General features: G+C 41.8%; 2 protein-coding genes across 2 annotated transcripts in view; both read right to left on the reverse strand.

Annotated features, from left to right (window-relative positions):
* Window positions 1–10,239, reverse strand: part of SYDE2 (synapse defective Rho GTPase homolog 2) — a 46,836-nt gene extending 36,597 nt beyond the window's left edge. Inside the window, 8 exon segments of the mRNA XM_027620193.2 lie at window positions 9,347–9,383; window positions 9,385–9,429; window positions 9,431–9,489; window positions 9,492–9,525; window positions 9,527–9,559; window positions 9,561–9,761; window positions 9,764–9,957; window positions 9,960–10,239. Coding sequence (XP_027475994.2) covers window positions 9,347–9,383; window positions 9,385–9,429; window positions 9,431–9,489; window positions 9,492–9,525; window positions 9,527–9,559; window positions 9,561–9,761; window positions 9,764–9,957; window positions 9,960–10,101 — 745 coding nt within the window. The 5' untranslated portion in view covers window positions 10,102–10,239.
* Window positions 10,211–11,323, reverse strand: LOC118356916 (translation initiation factor IF-2-like; the record flags this gene model as incomplete). The annotated part of the gene is made up of 1 exon (XM_035727253.1): window positions 10,211–11,323. A coding segment is annotated over one exon (1,089 nt), but the record flags the coding sequence as incomplete, so codon positions are not given.
* Between the last annotated feature and the right edge of the window lie 425 nt (window positions 11,324–11,748).

Raw genomic sequence — 11,748 nt, forward strand, 5'->3', positions numbered from 1 at the left:
TTTATAGACATGATAGGGCTAACAAAGACTTAACCCAAGCAAAACATACTTTAGAAAAAGCTTACATAGAATGCTTTGTACACAGTATGCCTTTAATTAATATTTTTAATAATTTCCAATTTACTACTACAAGGACCAGAAATCTTTAGAAAACATAAGTAATATTTCTACTTTCTCACACAAAGATTAACTTTGAGTGAATCTTTAAAAATAAGTGTGGCTTACTTATTACTAAATGCTTTCCTGATTACTGAAATTTCAACATAACATCTATTTCCCAATCTCATAGTTATGCAGTTGCACCTTATGCAGGGTTTAAATTCTAAATATCTAGGACAAAAATAAAAATAAAAATCCCTTAAGAAGGCTCTAGATTAGAACCAGCTATCTTGTCTCACGGTAAATACAACCAGTTCTTATTACTGGCCAGGCACAAACTTAAGGAGCAAGAACATAAGAATGAACAAAATAGTTTCTACCCTTAAAGAATTCGTAGTCCAATGGGGGTCATCAAATAGTTGGGATGTGTTTGTGTTAATATAATGAGATAAGACTCTGAAAATGTATACGTAACATTAATCCCATATAAAGAGGAACACATCCAAAGAATTGCATAAGGCAGGCTTCAATGACAGTCAATAAGCTAAATATATACCATAATCTAATTCACTAGACATAGAAAAACAGACAAAACCACATTTGTAAAAATTTAAGATCATGTCCAGGTTTATAAATTATGGAATTATAGTCTGTGCTACTTTAAGTATGTATATGGTTGATTCATCTTAGTATTGCAGCAAATAAAATATAATACCCTAATAACAGAGTGATAAAAACATATTAAACTATGAGGAATTTAATAACAACCAAAAAATTAGGTTCATGCATAATCAAGGCTTTCAGTAACCTCCCTCTACTGAACAAAAATCCCTTAAAAACTGTAAACTTGTCTTTTTTTAATTCTAAATTTTACCCAACTAAGCAATTAATTTTAAAAAATTAAAAAAACAACAACCCTCAAACAGAAACTGGGCTTCAAGTTCAACTAGTTCCAGAGGCAAGAACAGACTAGGACGCAAAAGGGAAGGAAGCTCCCATGAATGCCTACTATGCATTTATTTACTGAGTGCCTACTGTCTATCAGCAATGAGAGATAAAACAGTAAGAAAGCCTTTAACCTCGTTTAAGCCTCCACCAAAATGCTAAGACAGGTATGATTATTTCCATAAGCCAGAAAAAATGAGGAATATGGTCAATGTGCTAGCTGTAGTATTCAAATTTAAGCCAGTCTAACCCTAAAATCCACACTCTCCTATACCATGCTACCCACCAAAAAGTAGGGAAGTAGGCAGCCCTTTCTGAACATGGTGATAATATCACCCCAGTTAACCTTATAGGGTGGCTGCTGGTAAGAATTAAGTGAGATAATGTTGGAAATATTTTGAAAACTGTATAGTACTACTCAGAAAAATCAAGTAACTTGCCCAAGACCACCTAGTTCATAAACGGGAGAGGTAGCACTCAAAATAAACTCTTCTGACTCCAAAGTTTGTTAGCAGTATACCTGGGCTACAACTAAAGAGATTACACACCTCTACCCTCCAAGATTTAACATGCAAACATGTAACACATATTCAATAAGTATCTTGAATTGATTTAGTTTAATTAATGAAAAACTTGAAGATTCAAGAGTCCTCTTGGTTCTGTCTCCTTTAAAATTAAAGAAATTAAAAACTGAAAATCAACACATACTCATGAATCACTGGGGCCTCTGGGCTTTTAGTGGCCATGTCTTTGTCCAAGTGTACTAAAAACTAAATCTATTTCACATTTAAGCCCAAATCCCATATTATTTAATAGCACTTCAGACATTCACAAGATATTATTTGTAGTCTTTACACAATTGTAAATTCGAAGCCAAAAGTACAAAATTATACAACTCAGAATGGCTAGGAGTCACATCTTACTGTATCTTTTTCTCAGATGTCTCTCAAACATTTATATATTTTGTTTTATATAGTTAGATAATTTATTTTGAGTCCTATAGAGTTTTTTTTATTTTATTTATTTATTTTATAATAAATATTATATTATTTGACAGAGAGAGACACAGCGAGAGCAGGAACACAAGCAGGGGGAGTGGGAGAGGGAGAAGCAGGCTTCCCACTGAGCAAGGAGCCCAATGTGGGACTCGATCCCAGAATCCTGGGATCATGACCTGAGCCGAAGGCAGATGCTTAATGACTGAGCCACCCAGGCGCCCCTTATAGAGTTTTTTGACATGCATTTTAAATGAAACAGACATGCTTCTACTTGTACTGCATTCCAAGGAACTGCAATGACAAAAACAAAGCTACTGGCATCCCATACTTATGCAAATTGACACATCTATTGACATGAGTATTTAATGTATAATATTTTTTTTTAAAGATTTTATTTATTTGACAGAGACAGACAGAGCGAGAGAGGGAACACAAGCGGCGGGGGGGGGGGGGGGGGGGGGGGGGGGGGGGGGGGGGGGGGGGGGGGGGGGGGGGGGGGGGGGGGGGGGGGGGGGGGGGGGGGGGGGGGTGGGGGGGGGACATGGGAGAGGGAGAAGCAGGCTTCCTGTGGAGCAGAGAGCCCAAAGCGGGGCTCGATCCCAGGACGCTGAGATCACAACCTGAGCCAAAGGCAGACACTTAACAACTGAGCCACCCAGGCACCCCTAATGTATAATATTAAAAGGAATAATTACACGAGATACAATGCAACTACTTTTCATGAAACTATAAACTACAAAAACTTGAAACCAAACAGTCTGACTGCTATTGTTGAATAATTCAAAATAGTACCTGATGCTGAAGGCGAAATTTAGAGATAAATAGGTACATTATGGTGATTTCTGATAAAGGCCAAATTTATTCATTTATTAAAACTGAAATATAAGCAATGCCTACAGGGCACTAAATTTTATTTGAGCAATTATTTATAAAGAATTTAAAACATTTCACTTTTATTTCCATTAACTAAAGGGATGAATATGAATGCTAGTTACACAGAAATGGAAAACTATTTGCAATCTTCTATTTACTCCCTTGTATGCTAAAATTAATGTTAAACCCTACTGGCATAAGTTTGAACTACCTCTAGCTTATGTTAGCTTTACCTACAGTTATATTCATACATAAACACACACACACACACACACACACACACACACACACACACACACACTGAAAGAAGAAACAAGTAAAAAAGATACCAAAATAAGTATGCAAAGTGGCAAGGCAGAAAAGTCTTTATTCCCTTATACTTATACATATTGTGATATAATTAATTACATGACTAATTAAAGTCATTTTACTTTGAAAATCTGTAAGAGAATGTAGAAGTGGCAATTAAGTTTTTCACTCAGAAAAATATTCTACATAGCAGTGAACTACTCAAGCCAATTTTGTGTTCTCAATGATTTCATAATAAATTAAAATGACTTACTAAACATTTAACTAGTGTCCCAGCTCAAAATCATCAGCAAACTTTTGGAGAAATTATGTATTTCAATCCTCAATGAAAATGTACCTATATAAGACATCTTTTCATCATTTAAAAAAGTCCTACTGCAGGGGTGCCTGGGTGGCTCAGTCAGTTAAGAGTCTGTCTTCGGGTCAGGTCATGATCCCAGGGTCCTGGGATCCAGCCCTGCATCGGGCTCCCTGCTCAGGGGGAGCCTGCTTCTCCCTCTCCCTCTGCTGCTCCCCCTGCTTGTGCTGTCAAATAAATAAAAACAATCTTTTTTTAAAAAAATTAAATAAATAAAAAAGTCCTACTGCAGAAACAAACTCTGTTGCTTTTGCTTACTTCTCTTTAAAAAATCCTAAATAGGGCACCTGGGTGGCTCAGTTGGTTAAGCGACTGCCTTCGGCTCAGGTCATGATCCAGGAGTCCCGGGATCGAGTCCCACATTGGGCCCCTTGCTCAGCAGGAAGTCTGCTTCTCCCTCTGACCCTCTTACCTCTCGTGCTCTCTTATCTCTCATTCTCTCTCTCTCAAATAAATAAATAAAATCTTTAAAAAAAGAAAAGATTAAAAAATCCTACATAAAAGTATTCTTACAAATACTGTATTAGAGTTTAAATAAATACAAACAGCCCTGCTTAGAGTCAAACCTGGCAGCCCAGAAGAAATGACTAGAATAAACTGAAACCTTAGGTTTATGCATGAGTGTACTTATAAGTGTCTTTCTCTTTTCCAGATAAATCTAAATGAGGAAATGGGTACAATGGAAAGGAAGAAAGTTATTTTTCTATCTTTTATGTTTCCTCTCTTGTCACTAGCAAAACCCTTAAGAAAAAAGCTGTGTGCTAGCTTTTGGGACAGTAGAGAAGAAAACTCTGAGACTGTTTTCAGTTCCACAAAAGTAAGGGGAGGAGCAAGACAAAGATGCACAAAAGAAAAGATGAGCAGAATAAATAAATGCCCCTAAAGGGGTGTGTTCTAGCTCAACTCCCAGTGTTCTTCAAGGCAGTACTCCTCAACTTCTGATCATTTCACTCTCCATCCAGAATCCTAATGATCTGGGCAAGGTAGTACTCTCACAAAGCCTGCTTGCCTTTCTCTTGATAACAGCTAACTAAGAATCAAGCATGGTACCAAATGGATTATCTTTCTTCATCCTCACAGCAACCTGAGGACTGAGGCTATGCAGTGTTGAGTAACCTGTTCAAGGTCACAAGTCTGGTAAGGTAAGTGCTGGGGTCTAATCAGAAACCCAGAGGCCCTATTCTGTTAACCAGTATACTATATGGCCCCCTCTCTGGCAGATTCCAAAATCTCACATTTATTGGTGCAAGATGAGACCCATATAGAGGGAACTGCTTAAACCTGTCACAGGCAAGTAGTAAATATAAATGTATACATAACAAAACTGAAGCAGAAAGAGCTCAACTGCTTTGTTCTAATAGGGATTAGTTTAAGAATCAGGTATCAGAATAAAGTAGAATGCTTTTTCAAAACTTTAACAAATGCATCAAGATAGGTGATGGGGCACTGGGAACTCTAGAACCTAACTACTCAAAGTATGTACCAGACAGTACCAACTACACTGGGAGTTTGTTAAAATGCAGAATCTCAAGTCCCACCTCACACCTATAAATCTGCATTTTAACAAGATTTTCAGGGAATTCATATGCACATTAAGTTTAAAAAGCACTGCTCCAGAACCACACTTTGAGTGGCAATGGTGTAGAAAATAGCCTTGGCGATTCTCAAAAAATAAACTCCACTTAGAAATGTAGGACTTTGAAATCAACACACTATTTTCTGCTGAATTTGTAATTCTCAGAGCTTTCCTGCCACCAGCAACTCTAGTGTTCTATGGCATTGCCCCCCCCCCAAAAAGCAACTGGACTTGCTTCTAGGGCCAAAATGGCAGAATTTCTCAGAGGGGGATTTAAAACTAGAAGACAGGGGCACCTGGGTGGCTCAGTCTGTTAAGCATCTGGCTTCAGCTCAGGTCACGGTCCCAGGTTCCTGGGATTGAGCCCCACATTGGGCTCCCTGCTCAGCTGGGAGCCTGCTTCTCCCTCTCCCTCTGCCCCTCCCCCTGCTTGAGCATGCCCACTCTCTCTCTCTCCCTCTCTCAAATGAATAAAATCTTTTTTAAAAAAATAGAAAAAATAAAAATAAAAATAGAAAACAGTAAAAAAATTATATGCTTATTGTTACTAATCGTGAAGAGGGCTAACGCATAAAAGATTTTGTTGAAAAAAATCCATAAAGATTGCGTAGCTCATAAAGATAAGAAGTCAGAACTACAAATACTTGAGAAAAGAGAAGAAATAGATGGGACTCCACATTATAAATGTCAACTTCACTTTAAGGTATATTACACAAGATTATACCAGTTAATTATACTATTTTAAAAGAATTGCCCACATTTTTAGACAAAAATATTAACAAGTTACATGCCCTAAAGTTTTCCTTTCACAGATAGTGTAGCAGCAAAAGTAGAGTCAAAATAGGCTATTTTTAGGGGCGCCTGGGTGGCTCAGATGCTTAAGCATCTGTCTTCCGCTCAGGTCATGATGTCAGGGTCCTGGGATACAGTCCCGCATCGGGTCCCGTGCTCTCTCTCTCTCTCTCTTTGTATCTCTCTGTCTCAATGAATAAATAAAATCTTTTAAAAAAGGCTATTTTTTAAAGCAATAAAAGGCTGAAACAGCTCAACCTAGTGCTTCTGAATTTCTTTCTGAGTACTATATGCTAATAAACTTATTTATAAAGACTTTTTAATGAAGTATAGTTGGCAAATAGATTAAAATTCCTTTGTAATCTAAGGCTTGCAGAAACTTGACAATATTTACCATGTGTAATGACTTAAGATTTCTTAAATAATCATCTCAATTAAGAACAAATTGGCCAATCTGTGAACACTACATACCCAATGCACCAAATCACTGGCACTATTACACTATCTCAAGTTTTAGAGGTTCTTAGTAGGAGCCAGAAGTCAAAATAGAAAATCCATTTGTTATACAGTCTCAAAAATTCCAAAATACCTAAATATTGGGCAAATTAGGTATCTCTATCCCATTATATACTTTATATTATAAATTCTGTAACATTTTTAAAACAAAATATCCGCATAAATAATACTGTATAGAAAAGTGTGATATTAACCCTTTTAGTCTATTTAACATCTTTATACAATCTAGAACGTACTGCTTCATTTGGACTGCCCAATTAATTTTTAGAAAACATGACTGTAAAGTAGAATCCGGAAAAGATGTGTAAAAAAAAAATAGAATCCAAGTAACATCAATCTGAACTAAACTTATTTAAAGGTAAAGGTTTAAAACATATTGATTAAAAAATTGTCTTAAAATCTATGAGAACTCCTTCATCTTTGCAACTTTGAGGTTGTTACCTACCCTTCTAAACCTTGCTGAAATTCATTCATCTCCTCCATCCAAGCAACATAATAGAATTTGCTGGATCAGACCTCTAAAGAACTTTAGCATCTGTTTAACCCTAAATAAATACAGGTTTTGGAGTCATAGAGATCTAAGTCTGAATCGGTGTAATTGTTTGAATCCGTTATACTAGTATATACAAACCATATACTAGTTTGAGTGACCTTGGGCAAACTACTCAAACCCGTTTATTTTGTTGTTGTTAAATGACAAGTGTCATGGGGCTGGTGGGTAAATATGAGAACCACATAAAGTATCCAGAATTGTTTTAATGAGTTAAACTAACTTAATGAAAAATAGTTAAAAAACAAGATTAACTCTCCAAATCTATACCAGATATGCAAACATTACACAAATTATTTTTATCTTTCCTAAAAAATTTGAAAGGAAATAACATCTGATTAAAAAACATTAAATAACATCTGAGAAAGGTGTTTAAACCAGAAATTATCCAAGCTTTTGCTTAGATTTCTTGTAAAATATCTAAAATACTACCACACAGTAATTCTAATGTTTCATTTTAATTCCTTTTAAAGTTACTTCCATTTAATTAGTTTCTCAATGGAAAAAAAAAATCAATGAATTCATTCTTAAGCATTACTACGTTTATTATTACTTTTAAATCCTTGAATGTTTATTTACTCTATAACTGAGGGCCTTAAAAGCCATCAGATGGTAAATGTTTAACCTATGCAACAAACGGGTAAAAAATATTTGACTAAAGTTTTATGCAGATTTTTGCTACGGCTGAAATTTAACAATCTTACAAAGAGTTAACTGAACAAAGATCATGGGAAATAAAGCTATAGTGGCAATAAAATATGATTATAAATACTTTACCCCTGCAAATGCATATTTTAATATGAATTTAGCATAAAGCACACCTCTCTTTACAAAACAATTTACATCCTGTCATCCTTTTATTCAACTGAAATGGAATAAATTTGAGGGAAAAAATTGACAGGTATGGATTGGAGATTTATAGATTCAAAAAAACTTTCCAAGTTTGTATACGCTTTAAATGAATCATTTGATTTGTCTTCACTGTGTGATTAGAAGTTTTGTGAACTTTTGTTTCTCCCCACTGTTTTGTATTTATTGATTAAACAAGGTTAATGTGTATAAACCCAGTCCTGGGGGATTTGTAAATTCTTTTTTTTTTTTAAGATTTTTTTAATTATGTTTGACAGAGAGAGACACAGCGAGAGCAGGAACACAAGCAGGGGGAGTGGGAGAGGGAGAAGCAGGCTTCCGGCGGAGCAAGGAGCCCAGATGCGGGGCTCGATCCCAGCACTCTGGGATCATGACTTGAGCCGAAGGCAGAGAAAATGCCAAGTACTCTGAATACTTTTTACATTTCACCATCTAATATTTTTTAAACAATTAACTGACATGTAAGTCTTTATGGTCACTAAAAGTCTTTGTATTTAAGACTGTAGCTCAAAGGATCATGTTGTTTTGGACTCAGTTTGAAAGTATTATACTTCTTTCAGGAAAGAATTTTTACTATTTACAACATAATTAAAAGATTTTCTAGAATTGTTATTCTAAACCTTCAGTGAAAATTAAAATCATGTACATACAAAATTGGGAGGAAAATCCTATTTATAAGGGCAAATATAGTTAAGTTTACAAATGACTTTAAAAGTCTGCACTTCTTAGAAGTATGAGACATCTTTTTTTGATTAAAATACTAGTGCCCTTGATTTTCCCACAATAAAAAGATTATTCACTTTGTTAGTTTTTTATGGGAGGGAGGAGAGAGGAAAGGTGGAAAGAAGTATGTGAAAATCCTACGTGACTAAAAAGAAATTTTAGTTGATAGTGTTTTTTTTGTTTGGTTTGTTTTGGAGGTTTGGTTGTGTGTGTCTGTGTTGTGTGCACGCGCGCCTGGGAGAGAGAGAAAAAAAAAACGTGTAATGAGTAAAATGACAGTTTATGAAGCCCATAAAGTCTTCCTTGGAACAAATTCAAATTCACAAACTCCACAAAGTCTACGGATTTGCCTAGAGCCACAAAGAATAAAAATCAAGGCAGCACCGCCCAACTCTATACTAAAAGCGTGTGGTGAACTTAACCTTTACTCACTGTTGTGTTGAAGAGTAGGCACACTGGGTCTTAGAGAGAAAAAACAAAAACCCCAAGTTCCTCATGCCACTGTCGGAAAGGAAAGAAAAGGAAAGGCAGGAAGATAAAGAAAAGAAAAAGGCAAAACAAGTGAATGCATTATACTAAGTAACCCGGTGCATTCAGCTGCCCCTTACGTGACACTTTGGCACCGGCACGTACCTGTCTGCAAGAACAGACCTTATTCTTGGCTCTTAATTAAGCGAAGCCCAGTTGGTAAACATTAAGACGCAAAGCGTTAGCATTTTGATTGCAAAGTAACCTACCTGTTAGAGTAATTCTTTGATCTGGAGGCACGGAGAGGGACTTGGCTCTCACGCATTTTCAAAGGGCCCAGATTTGGAGAGGTTTGCCTGCGCTCCCGTGACTTTGGGGGGTGTCCCCCGGGAGCGACCCTTCATTCCTAGGACAGCAGACGTCCTTTGTACATCCACTTTTGCAGCTTTCTTGACTGTCACCGCGGGAGGCTTGAGGAAGGGGAGGCCCCTCCTGGCCGTCTCCTTTGCCGCTGCGTAGCACAGCGGACCCCGCAGGATCCCTGAAAGGGCTTCCCGAGGAGCGGCCGGGGTCCTTGGAGCCGGGAGTCAGGAGGCCGGAGGGCGCGGTGGCCGGGGCGCTGCCTTCGCTCCAGCCGTCCATCCCGCCTCCACGTGGCGGGGGCTCGCCCCAAGTCCTCCGCGCGCGCCGCACCTGATCCAGCTGTCGCTCGGCCACCGCTGGAAGGGAGGAGGCTTGGCACCCACCCGGAGGCTCTCGAGGCTTCTGCTGCAGGACAGCCGCATCCGAGGAGTCCGCAGGCGGCCTCCCCCCCGACTCCCCTGGAGGCGACCGGGGCGGGGGACCACCTGCTGCCGAGGGCGGCCACCGCCTCCCCGCTGCCAGTCTTGGGGCAGGCTCGGCGGACCGCAGCGCCGCAGGGGGAAGGTAGCTGGCCCAGAGCCCGGGCTCCCACAAGGCAGCCGCGATCCGCCCAACCCCTGTCGCCCCGCCGCGCGCCCGAGTCAGGGGGCAGGTCGTGCATGGCCTGGATCAGCAGATAATAGGCCTCTCGCAACTGGGTCTGCAGCCTGCCTGTCTCCAGGCGGCCGCCCTCCGCCCCCGGGGAGGAGCCCGCCGCCGGGGGAGGCGGGGGCCACCGCTCCGCCTCCGCCCCCTCAGGCTTGGGCGCCGACTGGGAGCCGCCGGGCAGGTTCTCGTAGTAGTCGGCGTCGTCCTCCCGGTCGTCCTCCTCGTCTCCGCTGCCTTCGGAGCCCGGCGGGGCGTGGCAGACAGGGGCGAGTGAGCCCGCGACCCGAGGAGAGGGCCTCCTTCCCGCCGCGCTGACGAGGCCCGAGCGCTCCCCACTGCTCCGGGCGTCCTCCCGGGACCCGCGCCTCGGGAACCCACGCCTGCGGCGACGGCGGGGGCTGCTCCCAGCTCGGCCGGACTCCGCGGGCGTGCTCGCATGGGCAGGGGTCCGGGGCACGGCCAGCGTCTCCTTCGGCAACCGCGGAGGCCGCCACAGTAGCTGCAGCCGCCGCCCGGAGCCCGAGCCCCCCGGCGGCGCGGGGACTCTGCCTCCCCCGGAGCCTGGACAGCGTCCTCCTCAGAGGGTCCGCCATCCCCCTCCGCCTCAACAGCCAGGCTCGCCCCCTATGCGGGAAGAGGACGGAGCCCAGTTCGGGAAGAATCTGCGCTCGCGGAGGCGGCGGCGACGGCGGCGGCTCCCCATGACCGGCGCTGGCCCTCGCGGGCTCCTCACATACTTGGCATAACTCTGCCGCGGGAAGGGGGTGGGGGAGGGCGGCGGCGCCGCAGAGCGCATGCCCCGGAGCCTCGGGCCGCGACGGGGCGCGCAGTCTGCGGGTGGCTGAGCTGCGTTCCCCGGGTGGGCGCGCAGCGCGGCGGAGGGTCGGGAAGGAGGAGGGCGAGAGTGAGCTGAAAGTAGACACGGGGACGCGAGAGGGAGCGCCCAGAGCGTGGTGAGGAGTGGGGGCCCGGGGAGTAGGTGAACAGTTAGAGTTGAGGCAGAGAAAAGAATGAGCGGAAGGTGTCTCGGCTGGAAGGCTGCAAAGTTTTGGAGAAAGGGAAAGTGCCCTCCTGGCTGCCACCCCGTCACCTTCACCCCCTCCCCCGTTGCCACCATTACACGAGGCGTGTCGAATATGACAAGTCCTAGCTTGAGAGAAAACAAAGATCGTTTTGACGGACACAGTGTGAGTACAGGTGTATCTCAGTGCAATGCGTTCTAGAAACGTTCCTAATCATTTTAATGACGCGGGGAGCCAGCTATTTAAAGGAAATTTGCAACGATTCCTTTTAAGTTAGGAAGAATCCTTTTGCCCCCCAAATCACCACCTTGTCCTCCTAAGTCTTATTTTTTTAATGAATGCATGCCAACACAAAATTCTGATTATCAACCTTGTAAAATGGAGCCGCAGATATAGTGCCCCCCCATCACCCCGCTTACACGTCATTTTAATGAAAACTTGGTTGAGAAACAATTGGGTTAAAATTGGGAAACGGTGTTATTTGGAAATATCAGCTCTCTCAAAAACATAAAATCCCGTATTCTGTGTTAACAGTTGCCACAGGTGAATGGACCTATCCCTGATTGGTAAGAATCATCGTCACTGTCACCTCTGATTTTAGTTACATTTTTTTTAAAGATTTTATTTGTTAGGGAGAG

Source organism: Zalophus californianus, chromosome 4, assembly GCF_009762305.2.
Source record: "Zalophus californianus isolate mZalCal1 chromosome 4, mZalCal1.pri.v2, whole genome shotgun sequence".
Classification (NCBI taxonomy): domain Eukaryota; kingdom Metazoa; phylum Chordata; class Mammalia; order Carnivora; family Otariidae; genus Zalophus; species Zalophus californianus.